The 22906-nt window shown below is 51.8% G+C and overlaps 1 protein-coding gene across 1 annotated transcript in view; it reads left to right on the forward strand.

The window, feature by feature from the left end:
- Positions 1–22906, forward strand: part of LOC309675613 (acrosin-like) — a gene marked incomplete at both ends in the record, with an annotated part of 59748 nt that continues 36842 nt past the window's right edge. Inside the window, one exon of the mRNA XM_082487940.1 lies at positions 1–61. Coding sequence (XP_082344066.1) covers positions 1–61 — 61 coding nt within the window. The remainder of the gene's footprint in view (positions 62–22906) is intronic.

The raw sequence follows: 22906 nt of genomic DNA on the forward strand, positions 1-22906 counted from the left end.
ATGGTCACCAGTTTCTGTGTGCGAGTGGGTCCGTGCAGCTACGGTGAGCAGCGCAAGCACGGTATGTAAGCGCTTTCCACTGTCCCATGCCATACCCAAGGTCGTACCAAGTGTGTGTCGCCACACTCCCCTCCTGATGGCATGGGTAATGGCGTGATCCAGTGGTTGGGTGACAGTCCTGCAGGGAGAGGCTGTGAGCCTCTCTGGCATCTACAAATGCGAAATGGCTGGGTGTGAAGGGAGAGATGGTGGAGGAGGAGGAGGACTTTCCCAAGCGAGGGGCAAACGTGAGATTAATCACTGTCTGTGTTCGATCGTTTGGTTCTATGGCATAAGGCAAAGCAACACTTAATCACAATCCAAACAAAACTTAGTAACAGGATCAAGAATATTACAATAATAAGAGTTTCCATTGACATTTTTTGCAAATGCTCATTGACATTTTTTGCACGAAACTGCTCAGAAAGTGAAAATCTGCCTCCTTGTTGCAGGGTAAGCATATCGAGTACTAGATGATGTTCTCCTGCTCTCAAAGCTAAAGAAGAGTGTTCCTGTTGCAAGGCTACAGTGGCGTCTGCTGTGCCATTGTCTGTGCCTTCCATGGTAGCGGAGAGATTTCTGAGAGCTCTTTCTAGCTTGTTTGCCCTGAGTCCGGGAATTAAGCTTCTGATTAAGTCTCCACCCACAATCTCGGGGGATTCCTCATATACTAGGATGAAGAGGTGAAGTGTCAGATGAACACATGTGGCATGGGCTGCGTTCACCCCCACGCCTCCCACTGCAGGAATGACCGCAGGCAGACACACTGTGAACCAAACATCAAACCTTTAATGAATTAAGAGAGAGAGATGTGGGAGAGGTCTGGGGCTGGAGTGGGTGGGTGCGGGTCACATGCGGTGGGGATCCGTGCTCCATGCCTTCTCTATCAGCCCATGAAGAGCGGCTGGGGGGGGTGGGGCACTTTGCCCCCCTGCATCCCCCAGGGTTCTGGGTCGCTTGGTGGCCATGGTGTTGCCATCAGATGCCCTCTGCTTGTTGCTGCCCATGTGCTGCCTGCTGCTGCCCACTGCGGCACCGTCCTGCTCCGGTGTCCCCTCCCACAGGGGTTTGGAGTGTTTTTCTACCTGGCACACCACCATCTTCTTCCTCTTCTTGGGTGGGATGTTGTCCCATGGGGAGGTCTCTTGAGTCCTGGGGGTGCCGTGTGGCGTGGGGCGCTTGGCCTGCTTGCCACCCACCTCTCCCGATCTAGGCACAGCCTGGCAGGAGACAATGGCTGGTGGCAGCAGCGAGCAGGTCAAAACCTCACGGGGCTGCCTCCTCAGCGGCTCCTTCAACAGTTGGGCCATGCGGGGTGGCCAGTGCTGGGGGACAGCCGGGGGTCTGGCCAGGGTTCTTGGCAGCAGGTGACGGAGGGTTCTCAGCAGGGGACTCTCTGGAGGACCCTTCAGGGGATCCTTCCAGGGACTCTTCACAGGACTGTCCTTTAAAGTCTTCTCTGAACTCTCCGCAGAGCTCCTCTTGGAAGTCTCCAAAGGACTCGGTGTCAGCCAGGTGGGAAGGCCTGCCGCCACCCCACCCTGCTTCCCCTTGGGGTCCTGCAAGGGGGTGTCTGGCACTCCCCAGAAAGGGTCATTATCTCCAAGCATTGCTTGCACCAGGCAGTCCTTGGAGCAGTCACCCTCCACCCTAGGCTCCAAGAAGTCCTGGACTTTGTTAAAGGAGGTGGAGCGGGCAAAGCTGTCGGGGTCATCAGGGAAGGTGTTTTTGCCAACCGCCAGCATCACCGCCACCACTAGCTCCTTGTTGCAGCCGCCCTCTGCCCTGTGCTCCAAGAGTTGGGGAGGCTTGTTGAGGGAGGTGGTCAATGTTCTTTCACAACATCTCTTTATTCATCTCCTTCATGATGACCAACCGTGGCCTCTACGGCCAAGGGAGCACCAAAGTGGTCTTCAGCGCCAGACAATGGCCTGGAGGTGGTCCCCTCACCCACCGGCTGGACCAAACCAGGGGTGTCCATGGAGGGACAGCTTTGCTGGTTTTGCTGCCTCAAGCTCGGTGGTGGCCGTTGGAGGGCCCCGTAGGTGGGCTCCTCGAGCAGGCTGACTCGGAGCTCGTTGCTGATAATACAGCTATTACAGGCGTTATGAAGGCCGAGGCTTCCTGAGGATGGGAGGACTTGGCCTTCACCGCCTTCAGCGCTGCGCGTTCGGTGAGGTTTTTCTCCACTGTTCCTTCTCCTTCTCTTCCTCCTTCTCCTTCTCTTCCTTCTTCTCCTCGTCCTTCTCCTTCTCCTCCTCTTTCTCCTCTTTCTCTTCCTCCTTCTCTTCCTCCTTCTCCTCCTCCTCTTCCTTGTCCTCCTCTTTCTCCTCCTTCTCTTCCTCCTTCTCCTTCTCTTCCTCCTTCTCCTCCTCTTTCTCTTGTTCTTCCTCCTCCGTAGTGCTGAGTTTTTGCTGCCTGCTCTTGGCTCTGCTTCTGTGCTTGTCCTTTGGGCATGGCTTTGCCCTTGGGTTGGCTGGTCACAGGCTGGTTTATGGCGGAGGAGACCCTTGGGACCACCAACCGCCACCTGGAAGGACACAAAGGGAGAGGTCTACCTGAGGATGCAATGGGTTTGGGGCCGCTTTCTGCCCCTCCCCATGAGCCATGTGCCTCCTCACATAGCCACCAGCAGGTCGGCTGAGGAAACCCCCTGTGCCAGGACCCTCATCTGACACACAGCTGTCCCCATGTCCCCAGACCACGCTGGGGCTCTCCTGAAGAGCTGGAGAACAACCAGCCCTGTGAAACGGGGGTGTTCCCAGCAGCCCCATCCCACCCCTCCAGGTGCTGCCTTCACCACTGTTGGGTGGTGATGGCCAAGGAGTGTTCAGGGCTGGGGAATGGGCTCTTGCTGGGTCAGAAAATCATGGAATGGTTTGGGTTGGAAGGGACATTTAGAGGTCCATGTAGTCCAACATCCCCCGCCGTCATCGGCAGGGCCACCTTCCAGTAGACCAGGTTGGTTCCAGCCCCATCCAACCTGACCTTGAACACCTCCAGTCAGGCTGATCGAACGGTTTGGGTGGGAAGGGACCTTTGAAGGTCCACGTAGTCCAACACCCATGCCATGAGCAGGGAGGTCTTCAGCCAGATCAGGTTGCTCAAAGCCCCATCCAACCTGGCCTGGAACGTCTCCGGGGATGGGGCATCTCCCACCTCTCCGGGTAAAATGGCCCCATGCGGCCGCCCGCCCTGAGCCTTCAGCCTCACCTGGCCAGAGACCTTGTCCTCTTCCTCTTCTGTGGCCCTGAGATTTCCCTGAACTGTGACGTTTCGGTTTGAGTCAGGCTCGGAACCAGCAGGAAAGGGAAAACCAGGAAACCCCACTGGAACCAGAAAGGAGACACCTCCTCAGAAGAGCATCGCTGTGACGCAGGGGGTGCTCAGGCCTCTTCCCAAAATGTCCAAGGGGTGGACATTCTGCCCCTCTCGCAGCCCCATCGTGTCCTCCCCAACACCAGCACCATTTCCAATTTCTGATTTCATCATCATCATCATGGTCAGGAAGGAGGAGCCGGGTGATGCCGGGGAGGGGACAGGGACTAATTTTTTGGGGGTAGGTGTCATTTCTGAGGGGAAGAGGGGGAGAAGGCCTTGGCCCACCATCCTCCCACCGTACCCTTGGGCACATCCCACCCTGGGGCTCTGTTTTGGTGATGCCAACGAATCGTTAGGACAAAAAGCCCTCAGGAGTTGGCCTGAAGCTTTGGGACAAGTTGGAGCCTTTTGGCGCTCAGCGTCAGCCATTTCCCCACAAGATGGCATGTTAGTTGCCCGTCCCATGGAGAGGAGCTGGGAGCTGCTTTACCTTTCCCACCTTGCTGAAGAGGTGGCAAACTGTCTTTTCTCATCTGCTTGTCCTCACCAGGGACTTGTCTTGAGGTCTTGAGGAGAGCCCTGGGTGGGTGTTTGGGCACACACTCCATCACAAATCTGGAAAGAAGGAGAAGACACCCACATGACCCATGGCACCACCAGCACTTGCCACTTGCTGCGGCCACCTGCCCGCAGGCAGGGTATGGCATTGCCATGAAGGCCATTGTCTTCCCAAGTCTACCACATCCCATCCCCAAGGACAGGCCTGGGAAATGGAGTCGCCCAGCAAAGAAGTCCAGGCCACCACGAGAAGAAATGTCACCCAAATTCCTCTGTCTTTCCCCTCAGAGCCGCCTTATGGGAGTGACTGCGGCCTGGGGACATCATCAAGAGTCGCCGCCTGGTGTCCTCAGAGGAGGACACCCATGGTAGCACAAGGAGGAGATGCTATCTTGGGCATTGGCATCAAAGAGCGGCTACAGCCGCCAACGTACTCACTTGGGAAAGAGGATGACATGGCTGGAGAAACTCAGTGAGGCCACGGGTACCACTGGGGACACAATCATGTCCAGCAGATGGGGGACCTGCAATGGAGGAACACAAAGATTCAGGACATCCTCAACGTGGTTGAAGCACTCCACAGTGGAGGATGCCAAAGACAGCAGGACATCCTCAATGTGGTTGAGGGTCTCAGTGTTGGAGGAGCCCAAAGATGGCAGGACATCCCTCAACGTGGTTGAAACACTCCACACTGGAGAAGGCCAAAGATGGCAGGACATCTTCAACGTGGTTGAAGCACCCCACATTGGAGGAGGCCAAAGATGGCGGGACATCCTCCACATGGCTGAGGCACTCAGTGTTGGAGGAGCTCGAGGCAGCAAGTGTTGGCAGGACCATAACTCTCACCTGGACCGAGTGGCTGAACGTGTCCTGAGGGACCCCACACAAGCAGTGCCGGAACACTGCCGTGGGACCGCACGCGCCACAGAGAAACCGAAACGCTCACCTTGAAGGCAACCTTCTTCAAGTTCTCCTTCCCAGACAGCCTCTCCAGAAAGTCGTGGTAGAACTTCATGCGCACCTTCGTGCCTTCAATGAGGAGCACCCCCACCTCCCTCAGGATGAGGGCCACATTCTCCCCCTTCCCCAGGCAGTGTGAGAGGAGGGTCGTGGTGCCTTGGATGCAGTCCACCACTTTCTGCCGGGACACAGCGGCTGCCACGGCCACCTTGGAGTACTTGAGGGACTCCAGCTCCTTGTTGCCTGGAAAAACCACAGAAGGATGGAGATGCTCACCCGGTGGCCTGTGTCCTACAGCTTGTGCGTCACAATCATTGCATTGCCCCAAAAAAACTCAAAACCACTCAATTTTTGGACTTTGGAGTTGCTTCAGAGAAGATGACCGTGCAGTCAGCCATCTTACCGGGCAGGTAGTCCTTGTTGTCCATCAGGTTGTGGACAACGGCAAGGTTCCTGGCCAGGTGGAACACCGGTTTCTGGATAGTCAGGGTTTCATCTCCGACCTGGACGCATTTGGGGACAGTGCTGAAGGAGCCGAGGGTGGGAATTCGGACGCCCTGCAAGTGGACGAGAAGGGTGGGAGGGTGAGGATTGGCCAGAGGGAAGATCTGGAAGTGACCTCCCCCATCCAGGGATGGTGCTTCAGGCTGGATCCTGCCCTCTCCAACTGTTCGGAGGCATGAGCTGGGCGGTGGGGAGAACTTTGGGGAGGAGATGTTGAGTCCTTCCCCTCCTCAGGAGAAAAAAACAGCACTGGAGTTTGGGCAGAACCAGGACAAGGACATCCCAGGGGGTCTCCAGTGGCCAGGATCAGCCCTACCAGAGGTGACACCAACATTGCACAGGCCCCGTTTGGCTGTCAGGGGGGACAACGGGGTGAGGTTCCTGTTTTCTGAGGAGTTGAAGGGTGACAGCAGGCCACGCCCCAGGGGGATCCCACCACCCCTCATGGTGGATGAGGAAGACGCGGGTGTTGCACCACCTTGTGGAGCAGGAGTTGGTCTTGAATGTAGCCAGCCACTGCATCCCAGACGGCCGTTCGCTCTGAAAAAACAAAGAAGAACCAGGTCAGGCCCCATCTCCACCAGCTCTCAGGTCCACCCCAAACACCTCCCCCTTGAGCCGCGACGCAGTGGCAGACGCCAAGTGTCATGGCTGGCTCCAAAATGGTGACAAGCCCTTGAGTCTTGGCTGCCGGAGAGGTGGCTGCAGTTGGCCGTACCTTCAGCGGTGACGCTGGACATAGCGAAGGTGTGCTCCATCCCATCCCAGAAGTCCATCTTGGTCCGCCTCACGCTGGTGGGTCGGTTCTTGGTGGCAACAGCCATGTTGGAGGTCGTCTTATGGACGTTCCTGCAAAGTGTGGGACCCACCACCCGGTGGGCCCTTTTATACCCCCTGCTCTGAGTGGGTGTGTCATGCACTCCTTGTGACATCAGGGTGACATGTTCATCGCTGATTGACTGACCGTGGTGACACGGCAACCGCCAACCTGCTGCCCTCTGGTGGGGTGGCCATTAGCAGGGAGAGCTTCAAGCAGCTCAGGATGCTCCAAGCCCCAACCAGCCTGACCTCGGACCTTCCAGTCATGGACCCACAGACTGGTTTGGCTTGGAGGGGACATTTGAAGGTCCATCTCGTCCAACCTCCCCTGTCATTGGCAGGGACATCTTCCAGTAGAGCAGGTTACTCAACGCCCCATCCAACCGGACCTTGGATACATCCACTCAGACCCACAGAATGGCTTGCATTGGTTGAGTTGGATTTTTGGGTGGTTTGGGTTCCAACAGACCAGGTTGGTCCCAGCCCCGTCCAGTCTGACCTTGAACCCCTCCAATCAGACTCATAGAAGGTTTGGGTTGGTTGAGTTGGATTTTTGGGCTGGAAGGTTTGGGAACCAGTAGAGAAGGTTGGTCCCAGTCTCATCCAGCCTTACGCTGGACACTTCCAGTCATAGACCAACAGAACGGTTTGTGTTGAAGGGGACCTTTGAAGGTCCATCCAGTCCAACCTCCCCATCATTGGCAGGGACACCTTCCAGTAGACCAGGTTGGTCCCAGCTCCATCCAACCTGACCTTGAACACCTCCAACCGGACCCAAAGAACAGTTTGGATTGGATTTCTGGGTGGTTTGGGTTCCAGTAGACAGGGTTGGTTGCAGCCCCATCCAACCTGACCTCAGACACTTCCAGTCATGGACCCAAAGACTGGTTTGGGTGGGAGGGGACCTTGGAAGGTCCATCCTGTCAAATCCCCCAATCACTGCAGTGGCCGAGAATAAAAGTAGTGCCACGAGTGGGGCGGGTGCTGCTGCGTTATTGTATCTCATCCTATTGTATTATTTTATCTCTTTCGTTTATTTTGTTTTTTCCTTTATGGTATTTTATTTTATGTTATTTTATTTTGCTCTATTAATTTTATTTTTCTTTCTTTTATTTTATTTTATTTTATTACTTTATTTTACTTTATATTTGATTTTACGTTTTACTTTATTTTCTTTTACTTTATATTATTTTGCTTTATTCTCCTTTATTTTCTTGTACTTTATTTTCTTTTACCTTATTTTCTTGTATAATTTTATTTTACATTATTTTACTTTATTTTACTTATTTTTTTCTTTTTCTTTATTTTATTATATTCATTATTTTTCTTTATTTTATTTTCTTTATTGTATTTTCTTTAACCGTATTTTATGGTATTTTATTTTTCTTTGTTATTTTATTCTATGTCATTTTATTCTTTATTTTACTTTAATTTAATTCTATTTTACTTTATTATACTTTTATTTTATTCTATCCTATTCTATTTATTTTACTTTATTTTACTATTTCCCCCCCCGCCGTCCCCTCAGCGGCCCCACATTCCCCCCTCCCCGCCCTTCCCCCCCTCTCCCCTCCCCCGTGACACAGATCTGGCCGTTCCAGACTGTCCAGGATGGGGGCAGGGGGAGGGGTCTTGGAACAGGGCAAAAAAAATCCCGTGGAGGGAAACCCATGATCCCCCGCAAGTACATCCCCCACCCCCAAAACCCATCCCCCACCCAAATACACCTCCAAAAATTACCCCCCACCCCCCCCAATCCCATACCCCACCCCATGACCCCCACCCGAATGGGGGAAGGGGGGAGGAGGAGAAGGGGGCGGGGCCACACTTGGTCCCTCCCCCAGTGGAAGTACCATGATTGGGTGGGGGAAGGGCAGAGGGGGCAAAGAGGGATTCTTCCGAGTTTTGAACGAACAGAATGAAACTGATAAGATTTACCCTTAAAACAAAACACACTCCTCAACTGTATGCCACGTACAAGCTGCCACCAATGAGCTTTAACTCCCACAAGGCATAACTGTGGAAGAAATGTTTTCGCCAGAAAACAAATTGAAAGATAAGCACAACTAAAGAGTTTTCTAAACAGAGAATTCAAGAGACTAGAATTCAGGCCCACGAGAGAACGGCGTGGAGCCCAAGCGCATCTGCCTGCCAGGGAGCAGCCGGCGCAGCGAGGCGGATAGGTGCTCAGCTTGGCATGGGATGCCACAGAGCCGCTTCCGGCAACCATGGAGGAGGAAGGCGCCTCCCAGGAGGAGGAAGCGCAATCGGAGGAGGAGGAGGAGGAGCAACATCACCATACATGGCATGAGTGCGACTGCTCTTGCGTCTGCAATCAACAGCATGCAATCGACAGCAACACATTTTATATGTTTACTCCTTAACTTATTAAATTGGGTTGGTGAATGTAAAAGTTCTGGGACTGCTCTTGCTGTTTGTGCTGTAAATCATTTAAGCAATTAAAACTCGTTCCGCTTGGTTGGTGGTGCTGTTATAGTTGGAGAGACCCATAATTTTTTTTCATTTAGGCAATCATTCTATCACCCGATGAGCCCTCCCCACCTGGGAAAGGGAATTGGGTAAAACAAGGAAACCCGGGAGCTGAAGTATAAACATGTTTAGTAGAGTTAGATTAGGTAATTAACATTAACAGCACATTCTCCTTTTGCTCCTCATCACTTGTACATAAAAAACCTGAAAATCAAAGAAGCGGCGGTGTGTTCACACCTCCTCCCTAAGCCCGCTCCTTGCTGCTGGTACTGCCAAAGCTATGCCAAGACGCGGGAGTTTGGGGAAAACACCCGGCACGGTACTGAAATACAGGTCCAAAAGCCCCGTAGGTGGATTTAAACCACCGCTGCCCCACAGAAGGGCTCCACGTGTGGATTCCTGCTGCAAGTCTTGCTGCTGTTCCGTACAGCTTCCAAACCCTCAAAGTTCTGACGCATAAAGAGAATCTGGACCAGATTCTCTGGCACCAGGATGGCATGCCGATGCTCCAGGGCACTTTCCCGGGCAGCGAAGGCCTGGTCTGGCAGCAGGACGGTGGATGGGGATGGCGAGGTACTACTGGCTCAGACGCCCCGTGGCCGGGAAGCGATGCTCATTGTTCTGCCACCAGTGCAGCGGCTGGTGCTGCGCTTGCAGAGGGGCTCCAGGGTGTAGTTTTCCAGTTGCTGGTGGACCTCGGGGTTCTCTCCATGGCATCCTTCCCCAAAAGGATGTCGTAGCTGCTCTGAGACGGGGAGCTGGCGCATGGGTCCTTGCGAGCAGGCAGCTGGCTGCGCCCGCGGCTTTGGAATCCGAGTTTGGCACCCCAACTGGGTGGCAGATGGGGACTGGCGGTTGCAAACTCGCAACAGCATGGTTCCTACTGGCTGGTGCAGCTCGCTTCTCAGGCTGGGGCTGAGAAACTGCATCTCCTGGAAGCGCTGCCTAAAACAGAGGCTGCTTCAGGTCTGGGGGTCTCCTGATGGTGCTGTCGGTCCCTTTATGGTTTCCTGGTTTGTGCTGGACGGGCCCTTGAGGACACTGTGTGTCCGCTGCGGTGTCCTGGTGCTGTAGTAAAATCCCCAACATGGGTTCAATTACAGCATGTCTGCCTTTACGAAAGATAGCAAACTCTCCTTTGGAGCAGGGAATTTGAACCCTCGCTTTGAATTGGACCTTTGAAACCAGCTTCATGAATGGAACTGGAAGATTAAGATTTAATTTGAAAAAGGAAAGGGGATTTGGATTAGGGAAATGGAAGGTTCTGGGGAATGATTCTGAAAATTGGTGTTGGCATATTAACGAGACCCAGCAACCTGTATTGGTTAAGCAAACAGGACCATGTGATCGATTCCCTCGGGGAATGCAGTTCCCTTCAGTGTGGAAGACTGCGGAACACGGAGAATGGCATTACGTGCAATCTACTCCTTGGTGTATGGATTGGACAGGGAATCAGTCAAAAGAGAAGATAGGAAAAATTAATTTGCCTCCTGCTTGGATGACAGAAATCTACAAGAGGCAATAGAAGTCAGATGGTTGAACGAGATCTTGCTTGGCTTTGAGTTTGCTGATGGCTGCAAAGCCTATTGTGAAACCCAATCATTTTTGTGATCGTAGTGATTTTTGTTTGTGTTTTGTTTAGATGTCTTAAGAGTATCGTTATCAAGCAATTATCTCAACCTTATGTATTAGTGATACGGGATAGGAAATGAGGCTCACTGAAGTACAGAAAGACTTGGCTAAGTCTCAAAGGGAGGGAATTGTTGTAGTAAAATCGACATAAACCAGGAAAATTAAATGTAAAATGTAATTGAAGCAACAAAGGAAACCTGCTGCTGCTCAAGCCCTAGATACTGCCCCAACTCTATTTATTTACCTAATCTCAAAATAGAAAAATAGTTAGTAGACACGATTTCTCTACGATTCAGTTAAGGAACTACCCAGCAGACAGTGTAGCACTGTTGATAAGCAGGGCATTCCTATCAAGAGAGCGACAAACTGTAGGCCTGGTCAGCAAACCCAGAAACCCACTTGGAACTGCCAAGATCAGAGGAAAAGGAGGTAAAAGGTGGTTCCGGCCGGGGGGAGATGGTGACCACCGACTCATTGACCACCTCCCCAAACGATACCACTTATTAAAAACATAAGAGTGGAAAAAGAAGACAGAGTCTGCGCATTCATTTACGTGGGAAGCAAAGAAAACTCGACCAATCATTAGAGGGAATGACAGTGAATATGTATTAATTGTTTGAATATGTAATAATCAATGTGTAAAAGTGGAGATTTTTGGAACTAAGGTGTGAGCGCTCCCGTTTTGGGACAAGCACCCATTTCTGCGATTAATGGCATAAACTTAGAAATACCTCTGCTCTGTGTGTTTTACTGGCTTGCCCAGCAGGTAAAGAACCCAGATTTGGGAGGACAGTGGGGTGTCCGTAAGGGGTCCTGGGCAGCGCTTATGGGGTCCTGGGGGGGACTCCTGCAGGCCATAGGGAGTCTGGGGCAGCCCTTCAAGGATCTGGGGGTCCCCTCTGGTGCCTCTGGGGAGGGTTTTGTGTCTGGAGAGGGCCGAGCTGTTTTCAAGAGGTGCTTCCTCCCTTTCTCCAGCCCACCCAGCTCCCCTGACACCACCCTGCCCCCCAGTCTGGTGGGTGCCCGCAGTGCCAGCCTGTCCCACTGGGTCGGGCACTGAGGGGGGCACAGCCCCAGCCGCGGGACGGGAGGAGGAACCACAGCACCAGGGATAAAACGTTGGTCTCTATTTCTTTAACATTTCCCATGGGGGGCACCCCAGGGTCCCGCGGCTGCACCACAGCTGGTGCCAGGAGGGACTGCAACGCCCCCCCCCCGTGGAAAGATTAATAAAAATGGTCAATAATACAGCATTGGTCACACGTTAAGGAAAGGGATACAATCAAAAGGCTTCTGTGTGAGCCGACTTGGGCAGGATGCAGGAACGACCACAAGACCACGGATGAAAGACAAAGAACAAATGTGATCTCAATACCTCGCGAATCGGGGAGTTTCCGCAGCAACGCCCGGGCAGAGGGACACAAGCAGGGGATGCAGGCACCACAGGGCAGGAGAAAGTCCTTGTTAGCAGCAGCGTGAGCTCCAACTCGCTGTTCTCGCCTGCTTTTCAAGGGTTCAAGCAGGCATAGCTTTCCAGTGCGCTTTGATCTTCTTCAACACCAAAGCAGTGATCTCCTGTATGCCAGATAAGGTGTCCCTGAGCCCATCCCAGGCTCACGGTATCTAAGTGCGGATATTCCACTTGAGAGCACACATGGGGCTGAACAACAATTAGTGTGACAGATGTGTTGTCCAGCACCCCAGGTGCGTGGCACTTCAGCAGTCCTCCTCACCAATCTTCTGTTACTTTCCCACATTCCACCCCCACGCTCAAGAGACCGCTTCTGCTGGGGCTGACAAAGTTGGAAATGTTCATTCAAACTTGTGGGGTGTAATACAGAGTAATTTACAGAGGCATGAAATAAACACACATAGAAAAAGGAATAAAATAGCCAAAAAGAATGCTACATATGAAGACAACTCTTAAAAACTAAACTAATTCAGAACTTGAGTATCATTTTTGTAGGAGTGCAGAGGCTTCCTAGTATTGCCAGTTAGCGAAACTGGAAAGCCACTGTTACGAGAGTCTTTCAGACAGTTCTGAAATGATTTTTGCCAGTCAGTGTAAAGCAGCTTCCTTGAATGGAATACCTCATTGGTCAGTTTTGGGTCACCTGTCCTGCCCGCTCCTCCCCACAGGTGCGACATCTCTATGCTTTTCTGCTTAGAATCATAGAATCACAGAATTGTCTAGGTTGGAAGAGACCCTTGGGATCATCGAGTCCAACCATCTACCCTACTCTACAAAGTTCTCCCCTACACCATATCCCCCAACACCACATCTAAACGTCTCTTAAACACATCCAGGGATGGTGACTCAACCACCTCCCTGGGCAGTCTATTCCAATGCCCGACCACTCTTGCTGTGAAAAATTCTTTCCTAATGTTCAGTCTAACTCTACCCTGTTGGAGCTTGAAGCCATTCCCTCTTGTTCTGTCATTAATTACCTGTGAGAAGAGACCAGCACCAACCTCTCTACAGTGCCCTTTCAAATAGTTGTAGAGAGTGATGAGGTCTCCCCTCAGCCTCCTCCTCCTCAAACTAAACAGTCCCAGCTCCTTCAACCGCTCTTCGTATGATTTGTTTGCTAGGCCCTTCACCAGCTTCGTTGCCCTCCTCTGCACTCCCTCCAGCACCTCGATATCTCTCTTGTATTGAGGTGCCCAAAACTGGACACAATACTCGAGGTAACCTCCCTGGTATCGAGGTTAGACTGACAGGTCTGTAGTTACCTGGATCCTCCTTTTTGCCTTTCCTATAGATGGGTGTTACATTTGCCACCCTCCGGTCCATTGGGATCTCCCCAATTAGCCATGACTTTCTGTAAATCATGGAAAGCGGTTTGGCGAGCACGTCTGCCAACTCTTTCAGCACTCTGGGGTGTAGCCCATCCAGTCCCATAGACTTGTGTGCATCCAAGTTACGTGAGTGGGCACCGAAGGCCTCTGGGATGCATCGGCCCCTCCAGCGTGCTCCAACACTCCTCTCTGCTGCCTGTGGCTGGTGCGGCAGGAGTAGGATGGGCTTTACGGCACTGCTTTTGCCTGGGACGGAGTTAGTTTGCTCCACAGCAGCCTAAATGGTGCCCTGTTTTGGATCCGTGACCAAAACAGTCCTGATAACACAATGCAGTTTTAGCTGTCGCTGAACAGGGCTTGCACAGCAGCAAGGCCTTCTCTGCCTCTCATGCTGACCCACCAGCAACTAGCCTGGGGGTGGGCAAGAAGATGGGAGAGGACACAGATGGGACAGCTGACCCCAACTGACCAAAGGGATATCCCACGCCATAGGACGTCATGTTCAGCAATAAAAGTCGGGAAAAGATAGAGCAAGATGTTGGGGGAAGGTCTGTTGAAGGCTATGGCATTTGTCCTTCCAAGTGACTGTTATGTGTGATGGAGCCCTGAACATAATGAGTAGCAAAAGGTGCAGTTGCTCTAAATTTTGGCATCTGCTGTCATCTCAGTTGGACAAAGGAATTTCCCAACAACCTCCAAGGAGATGACCCCAGATGTTGCTCCATCTCTCAGAGTTGCTCCCTTAGAGCTTGCAGTTCCCTGCACGTACCCTGGACCAACTCCAGTACCTCCCATGTTACCAGGTGTTTGTGTCTGAGCAGCTCACCACTGCCCTCCACCTCCAGTCATTAGCAGCAGAGCCCAGACAAGGAGCTCCCACCAGGGCGGCTGTGTTGTGCACACCGGAGCTGAGGCAAGAGGAATCCCACCTCCTTTGATGTATATGTAGTGTGCATGGGAGGGAACCGAGTTCCCTCCTGTCCCCAGGACTGAAAACACCACAAAAGGTGCCTCAATTGACTCAGCTGAATCCCTTCCCTCCACAGGGGTAAAGGAGATCCCTCCCTGGCACTGTCCAAGTGTCCTGCCTAACGATGGGACATGTTGCAAGGCAATTCTCATCCCAGCTGCTTTCCTGGAAGGAGAAATGACACTGCTGGAAAGAAGCCTTTGACCCCAGCTGAGAAAGGGAACATCAGTGATTCCTTCTGCAAAAGGAGCAAGGAGACAATTGTGAGAGAATGAGGTAACTTCAGAAGGCGGCCACCCAGCAACCCAGAAAACCAATAAGAAATCAAGAGACCACCAACCAGAATGAAGCGATTGCACTTGGGCATTGGGTGATGGGCGGTATTTTCTGGGGAATCTGTCTGTAAGGGTATAATTGGGGTGCGCAATCTGCAGTAGGGGTCCCTCCCTGGAGGCAACAGCTCAAACTGCTCTGTGTGTTGGGTAAATAAACCACCGAGTTACTCAGCAGACTGGCGACTCGTCTTCTGCGAGGGGCAACCTGGGGCTGAGCCCTGTTGGGGTGGCACACACATAATTCCTACCACAGTCTCACTGGCAGCTGCGTAATTCCTGAAACAACAAGCCAGAGGCTTCTCCTGCCCAAACACCTACTCAAACACAGATGACATTACAAGCAGCTGCGCAAGCCAGATCCTGCTCCTGCCCTCAGGCAGGCACCTCTTCAGGCACATGGGACAGCACAAGCACATGAACAAGCCAGGTGTGACCTTCTACACTATCACCTACTCACCCAGCTGTGGCAGCACAAGCAGCTGCACAAGCCAGGGCCTTCTCCTGCCTTAAATCCTGCTCAGCCACCAGTGACCTCACAAGCACCTGCACAGCAGGAGCACCCTTACTGCCAACCCCTAAGATTTTGCCCCTCCATCTCCCTCTCCATTTCTGTCTCCCACTTCCCCAGGCTCTCCCCTCTCCCAGGCACCTTTCTCACCTGCTCCATGACATCCCAACATCTCCAGCTGTCGCTGTGTTTGTGTGGCAGATGGTACCTCAGAAGCATTGTCCCAGCCACATCACCTGCATCTCCTTCTGCTCTCATCATTACTGCGCCAGCTGTCTGATGAGCTTTTGCACCTCATGCACCCTCTCATCCTGTCTCCCTTCTGCTCTTAAACCTGCAAGAGAAGTGACAGCCAGGCGGTGCCCCCTCTGTGGCATCTTACCAGCACCTGCCTGAGATGCACAGCTGGTGGGAACTGTCACCATCAGCCCCAGCATGGCGGGAAGTCTTCTCTTGGCACAGCAACAGCTCTGGCCGTGCTTCGTGCATACCATGCTTCCTGAAGGAGAACCACAGCACTCAGTGCCTCCTGGGAAGAGCTGATTTGAAGGCAGCTTTGCCGCAGGTCCCCAGGCCGCTCCAGGGGTTCTTCCACTCCTCCAGCTCAGCCACAGGTCCAGCATCTGGCTCCTTCCAACAGGATTTTGCAGAGCCTGTTCCAGCTGTGAGCACCGGGCCAAGGGCTCAGGGCACAAACAGCCCCCACCCCCGAAGGCCCAGCCCACAATGCGACTCTGTCCCCAAACTACTACACCTGCCAAACAGGCTCTCCCGCTACCGCAAGGATCTTCCCTTTTAAGAAGAGCTTATGTAGTCGCACACCATGAGAGGGCGATTTGGGCTTCAGTCCCAGAACAAAAGAATTCCCATTACAGAATCTCAGCCAACACCTCCAGGAGCCTCTTGTCAGCGACCCACAAACACTGTGTTGCAAAGAAAGATGACAGCTAATACAAAGTATCTTTTCCTCCACAAATCTTTGTTTCCCTCCTACCCTCAGACAAAACCAGTAATAATCAGACGATTATACTGTCATTACCACCGGTCCAAAACCCCTCCAAACCATCACTCACAGATGTCAACGTGGACACCTCTGCCTGACAAGAGACGACCGGCCCCAAAACTGGATCTTAGGGTGTCCTGGCTCTACTGAAGCCAAACCATTTAGAATAAGGATACAAACAAGTTTCAGAGAAAGCAGCATAGTTAGTGAAAGAGGTGAGAAATGTGATGTGTCTCAGCCACCCCTAATTTCACAGGAAGTTTCAAGAGTTTTTGTTTTTTTCTTTTTTAATCACTGCCCAGCACAAGTGAAAAAGCACACACCCGCTCTTTTAAGGAGAACGGAAAACTACCAGAGTAGGACTGTCGAGATCTGAGCAGCTCAACCACTGCCACAGCATTTTCTGTCCCTATGAGCAGTCGTGCCCCATTCTGAGTGTCCTGGTTTGAGGTAAAACAGAACCAATTCTGTTTAGTTACTTCGCTTCTTAGCTGGGCCTCTTCTAACTCCGGAAGTTAACTGCATATTGTGCAGACAGTTCACTCTCTCAGAATGATAAGGCCAATTGTTTATAGCTGATGCCCAGGCACGGTATGCAGAGAGGCTCTTGCTTATACTTATTTCTATAACCCCCACGGCCAACCAACTTTGTTATTTGCCCTGTCGGAGGGTCAGAAGCAGAAAAGCATAGTCGGGTCCCACCTGTAGGGAGCAGAGGACAGAACAGGTGACCCAAAACTGATCAACAGGGTATTCCATCCCATCTACCTCATGCTCAGTATAAAAGCTGAGGGATCAAAGGGTCACGGGCTCTTCCTTCAATGGCCAACGTCTGAGGAGGACTCTGTTCATCTGCCTGTGATCCCCATCCGTAATCCATTTCCGGAATCCAGTTCCCGTCCGTCACTGAGTCCAGCCTGGGACTGCCCCAGTGCCAGCCGGTGTTGCGATTGTCATCTCGGGAGCTTGATACAGTTTTGTATATATTTTTCATTATTGCTTTTTATTTTATTATTAATATTTCGTTAAAGTAGTTTAGTTCCTTCTAAACTCATAAGTCTCTTTCCTCCTCTGCCTCTCTCTTTGAAGAGGGGTAGAGGGGAGCATCTGTCGGTCCCATCTTGGGTTCCCCAGGTCACCAGTAGTGGATTAAGGCCTAAACCACGACATTGAGCCACTCAGAAAGCGCCCACAAGGACCATCTCACTCACCGCCTTAATCACAACTAGCGGTGGCCTCAGCACCCTGAAGCTGTTTTCTGTCACTGCACACATGGAGTTCATACGGCCTTTCTTGACGCAGCCTCCTTCCTCATGGGACTTCCCACTGAGTACCAAGATGGCAGCTCTACACTGTACGTCCACAGAGCAGCTTCCACCCACTGTCCCCTGCTCACAGCAAGAACAAACAGCCCTGTCCTCTCCCCTGCCCATCTCCACGCTCGCTCGGGAGGAGCTGCTCTCGCGCCCCTTGCGGCCCGAGAATTCCTGACATGCTGCTCAAGGCCATGACGGCGGTCACGCTGCGCCTGCACCCACATCCCTGTTCTTCATCCCCAGGGACACTGCCCGGCCCTGTGGATTCCCACCTGCCTACAACAGCTGTTGCCCTCTCTCTCACCAGCGTTTTGGAAAAGCACCCTATTTCTTCTGAAGACCTGCTCTGACCTCCCTACAGGACAGGCCCAGAGGCCATGCCTGTGGCTGGTAAAGTGGCTGTGGCTTGATGAAGTAAGGCGGGGAGCCAGCAGAACTGCCACCTTGGATTTCCGAAGGGCAGACTTTAGCCTCTTTAGGAGAATGGTCGAGAGTGTCCCTCGGGAGGCAGTTTTGAAGAGCAAAGGTGCCCAGGAAGGCTGGGCATACTTCAAGCAGGTGCTCTTAGAAGCACAGGAGAAGGCCATCCCCGTGTCTCGAAAAACAAGCAGACGGGGAAGAAGACCAGCCTGGCTAAATAGAGAGCTTTGGCTGGACCTCAGGAAAAAAAGGAAAGTTTACATTCTCTGGAAAAGGGGGTTGGCAACTTATGAGGACTATCAAGATATAACAAAGCTATGTAGGGGGAAAATCAGAAGGGCCAAAGCTCAATCAGAACTCAGCTTGGCCACTGCAGTTAAAGACAATAAGAAGAGATTCTTTGAGTATATCAATAGAAAAAGGAAGACTAGGGAAAATGTAGGCCCACTGGCGAATGAGACAGGTGCCCTAGTGGTGGAAGACACAGAGAAGGCAGAGTTCCTGAATGCCGCCTTTTCTTCGGTCTTCACTGCTAAAGCTGTCCCTCACGAATCCCATACTCTGAAGGCAAAGGAGAAGGTCTGGAGAGAGGAAGATTTTCCCTCAGTTGAGGAGGACCGGGTCAGAGACCACTTGGCCAAGCTGGACATTCATAAGTCCATGGGCCCTGACGGGATGCACCTGCGAGTGCTGAGAGAGCTGGCAGATGTTATTGCTGGACCACTCTCCATCGTCTTTGAACGGTCATGGAGAACAGGAGAGGTGCCTGAGGACTGGAGGAAGGCTGACATCACTCCGATCTTCAAAAAAGGCAAGAAGGAGGACCCAGGGAACTACAGACCAGTTAGTCTCACCTCTGTCCCTGGGAAAGTAATGGAGCGACTCATTCTGGATGTCATCTCCAAACACGCTGAGGAACAGGAAGTTATTGGAAGTGGTCAACATGGATTTACCAAGGGTAAATCATGCTTGGCCAATCTGATAGCTTTCTATGATGTTATAACTGGTTGGCTGGATGAGGGGAGAGTCGTAGATGTCATCTACCTTGACTTTTGCAAGGCTTTTCACACTGTCTCCCACAATATCCTCATTGGGAAGCTGAGGAAGTATGGGCTAGATGAGGTGACAGCGAGGTGGATTGAGAGTTGGCTGCGGGACAGAACTCAGAGGGTTGTGATCAGCGGCACAGAGTCTAGTTGGAGGCCTGTAACCAGTGGTGTCCCCCAGGGGTCAATACTGGGTCCAATTTTGTTTAATATATTCATTAATGACCTGGATGAGGGGACAGAGTGTATCCTCGGCAAGTTTGCTGATGATACCAAAGTGGGTGGAGTGGCTGACACCCCAGAGGGCCGTGCTGCCATCCAGCGTGACCTGGACAGGCTGGAGAGCTGGGCAGAGAAGAACCTAATGAGGTTCAACAAAAGCAAGTGCAAGGTCCTGCACCTGGGGAGGAAGAATGCTAGGCACCAGTATAGGTTAGGGGCAGACCTGCTGGGAAGTAGCTCTGAGGAGAAGGATCTGGGGGTCCTAGTAGACAGTAAATTATCCATGACCCAGCAATGTGCCCTTGTTGCCAAAAAGGCCAATGGAATCCTGGGCTGCATAGGGAAGAGTGTGGCCAGTAGGTCGAGGGAGGTCATTCTCCCCCTCTACTCTGCACTGGTGAGGCCACAACTGGAATACTGTGTCCAGTTTTGGGCTCCCCAGCTCAAGAGGGACAGGGAACTGCTGGAGCGGGTCCAGCGAAGGGCAACTAAGATGATTAAGGGCTTGGAGCATCTCCCTTATGAGGAAAGGCTGAGAGAGCTGGGACTCTTTAGCCTGGAGAAGAGAAGGCTGAGGGGAGACCTTATTATGGCGTACAAGTATCTAAAGGGTGGGTTGAAGGAGGATGGAGCCAGGCTCTTTTCAATGGTTCACAGTGACAGGACGAGGGGTAATGGGCACAAGTTAGAACACAGGAAGTTCCGTTCAAATACAGGGAAACACTTCTTTACGGTGAGGGTGACAGAGCACTGGCACAGGCTGCCCAGGGAGGTTGTGGAGACCCCTTCTCTGGAGCTTTTCAAGACCCGCCTGGATGCAGTCCTGAGTCATGTGCTCTGGGCAATCCTGCTTTAGCAGGGGAGTTGGACTAGATGATCTCTAGAGGTCCCTTCCAACTCTGAAAACTCCGTGATTCCAATACAGAATTGCGCAGGCATGAAAAATACCCCGTGATTCAACTTGTTTCACTCGTTTAAGACAAGGCTTGTAGCTACAAGACAGTTGAGACAATTTACAGCCAGAACTAACCTGCACTCCCCCTTTGACTGCCAGAACTGTCTTTCTCAGTTCTTTGTATTTCTTTCTTCCCTCCGGAGTACATATCAAGATTTTCCTGACTCAAAGAAACAAGAAAGGTCAGTCACAAACACACAGAAAAGCAGACACCCACCAACTTGGGGACTGCACAGTAGCACTCTCATGGTCCTGCCTATATGCACAAAATTACATTAAGGCACCATTCGCCTACACAGCGAGCAATTCCAGCTCAAAGTCCAGCAGCACTCACAGCCACATATCCCACACACCCCTCCCTCCCCTCAGGCCCTCTTCTCCTCAGGCCCCTCGGCCCCGCCCCCGGATGGCTGTGACTGACAGCCCAACACCGGCTCCGCTGATTGGCTCAGCCCTGGCCAATGGCACGGCGAGGGAAGACCCCGTGGTGAACCAGTGGAGGAGGTGTCCCTCACAGCCTGCCCGGGCCTCAGGTACCCGTCGGCGGCCTGAGCCTCTCTTCCCCCCAGAAGGGCGCTCCTGGGTAAGATTCGAACACTTCCCCGGGACACTTAGAGATCTCTACAGAGTGGCTTTATAGCTTAGCGCATTTGTAACCGAGCTGCATTACTGACGTCTGTAGTATTCGCACGGGCTTCGCAGACAGTCACTTATTTATTTGTTTATTTATTTATATTTTATTTATTTAAGTAAATCGTATTTAACTTTTCCTTTTTTTAGGTTTTGTTTAGGGAAGTCATTGTCCTCACACCCGCGAGTTCTGCTCCAGGTCAAGCGAAGCCCCATGGAACTGGCCCTAAGGGCGGCGGCGGCCATGGACCAGCGCCCCTTCGGCATCGAGAACGTGGTTCATTTCGAGGTGAATCTCCCTGTTTTTTTCAAAAGCGGGGGTCTGGTTTGTAGTGAGGCTTAAAACCCCGGGTTGTGCCTAAACGTGGGGCTGATTTCAACCTCAGGGGCTGCGACTCCTTCCAGCTCCAACTCACAGCCCTGGCAGCACCATCAGCATGCCGGGCTCAGCGTTCTCTTGTATTTTGGAGGTTTTTTTACAGATTGGCAGCAGCCGGGGATATTTAGTAGCTGTGTATTGGTGGCAGAATCCGTGTCATGAAAAGATCTTTGGGGTACAGAGGTGAATAAGTGGGGTTATTTTGTACCTCAAAAATGTTTCTTGTTTCTTTGTACCTGTAAAAAGATGTTCAAATCGATAAGGCTGAAGAAGACGGTAAGAATCATAACACCTCTGTTTTGCAGGAACTTCACTATCATAAAATTACACCCTAGACAGGAATATGTTCTGTTGGTTTGTTTTTTGTTATGAGTCCTTGCAACCTGCTCTCCAGCTGGAAGTGGGAAATGCAAAGGCATTACAATGATAGATTTGCTAAATAAGTTGCAAAGGTCTATATTACTGGCTTTCCCTGAAGCGGGGAAAAGACGTCCTGTTTAATTCTTGTTTGCATTTGAAATTCTCTGTGAAATGGATTAAGCAGTGTGGGCTTCTTTTTGTGGGTCTGCCCTTGGAAGGAGAGCACCTTTAGGAAAAGGCTTTTCTGGAGGGGACAGAGAACTTAATTGCTGATGGCTATAAAAGCGCGCCCTGTTTGGGTGGCCTGAAAACAAAACCCGTGAAAATCCATGACTGAAAAATGAGACTTTCTCCTAATGATCGGGGCTGCTGTTTCTACTGATTCGCCCATGAATAACAGCTCATTCCTTACTTGTGGCTGAGGACCCTTGAATTGTTTCCCAAAGCCTAAGTCAGCGGGAAGGGCTGGGGTTGTCAGATCACTGCAAATCAAATAAAAGAGAGCGTTTTGGAGTTGTCTCGTTCCCTCTGTCTTTTCCCAAGAAAGAGGGGTGGAAGAATGGCAGAATTTGTTACGTTGAAGGTCGGTGGTAATCCAAAGCTGCAGAGCGAGCTCGGTGCCCGTGGAAGGGGAACTGCGCTCTCAAGTGGAAATACTTGGTGTCTCGTTGCCTGTGGGACAGAAAGGGACATCAAGAGTCAACCAAATGACTTTCTCGCCTTCAGAGATGAGGCTCTGGAGGTCACAGTTAATTAAGGGTAGTTGCGGAAGTGTGCCTTACTGAGCAACATGCTGCGGCTGGCTCGGGGACTAAATATCTCCAAAGTTTGGGGTTGGTTTAAGTGCTTTTTGGTTATTAGCTGGATGTCACTCTTACAAGCACCTCTTGCCCTCTCCGGAGGGGTTTGCTGCTGCCTCCTGCGTTGGGCCGAGGGGACCGGCAGCCCTCAGGACAGGGACTTTCTCAGGCGCGGAGGTTAAACCTGGTGTGTGCTGCTTAAAAACTGCTCTGGGTGTTAGTGCAGCGGTCACGGTGAGAAATGTGTTGGCTTAGGGGAGCCCGAGATTTGCATTCCTCTTAAGTGCGGGGGATTTTGGGGAGCCTGGGTGGTACAATCCCCTTCCTACTCCCAGATTCCTGTCACTGACCCGGCAGCGGGGTGTTAGCAGAGCTGATGCCCGCAGCGGCTGAGGGTCGGCATGATCCCGTCATTGCCAGAGCTCGGTAGCCGAGGAATGGGAGCGTGGCCCGTTTCCATCATGGCTTGTGAGGGAAATAATGCGTTTTGATATAGTTGCGGTGTGGAAATGGCGATTCCTCTTTACACGTGTGCTTACAGGGTGCACATAGGTGTTTCTTAATGCCTGCGAAGCTTTATGAGATTGGTTAATGAGCGTTGCTTTGCTGTGCAAGTGCAAAGTGTTATTTTCATGGAGAAAGAAACTCGGATGTTCCCTTTATTTTTCTTTTGTTAAAGGCAGAATGCCTATTTTAAAGCTTTCCTTGCAGGCAGAATAACATCTGCTTCTGAGGATTGTTTCTTTCCCTGCAGGGTGGAAAAATCTACAGCCTTGCTAAGGCTGCAGAGGAAGAAAACTCATCAGTTTTCAAGAGAAAACTGCAGTTTGGAGGGCGGGT

This window comes from Vanellus vanellus (assembly GCF_965231255.1).
Source record: "Vanellus vanellus genome assembly, chromosome: 9".
NCBI classification, from domain to species: domain Eukaryota; kingdom Metazoa; phylum Chordata; class Aves; order Charadriiformes; family Charadriidae; genus Vanellus; species Vanellus vanellus.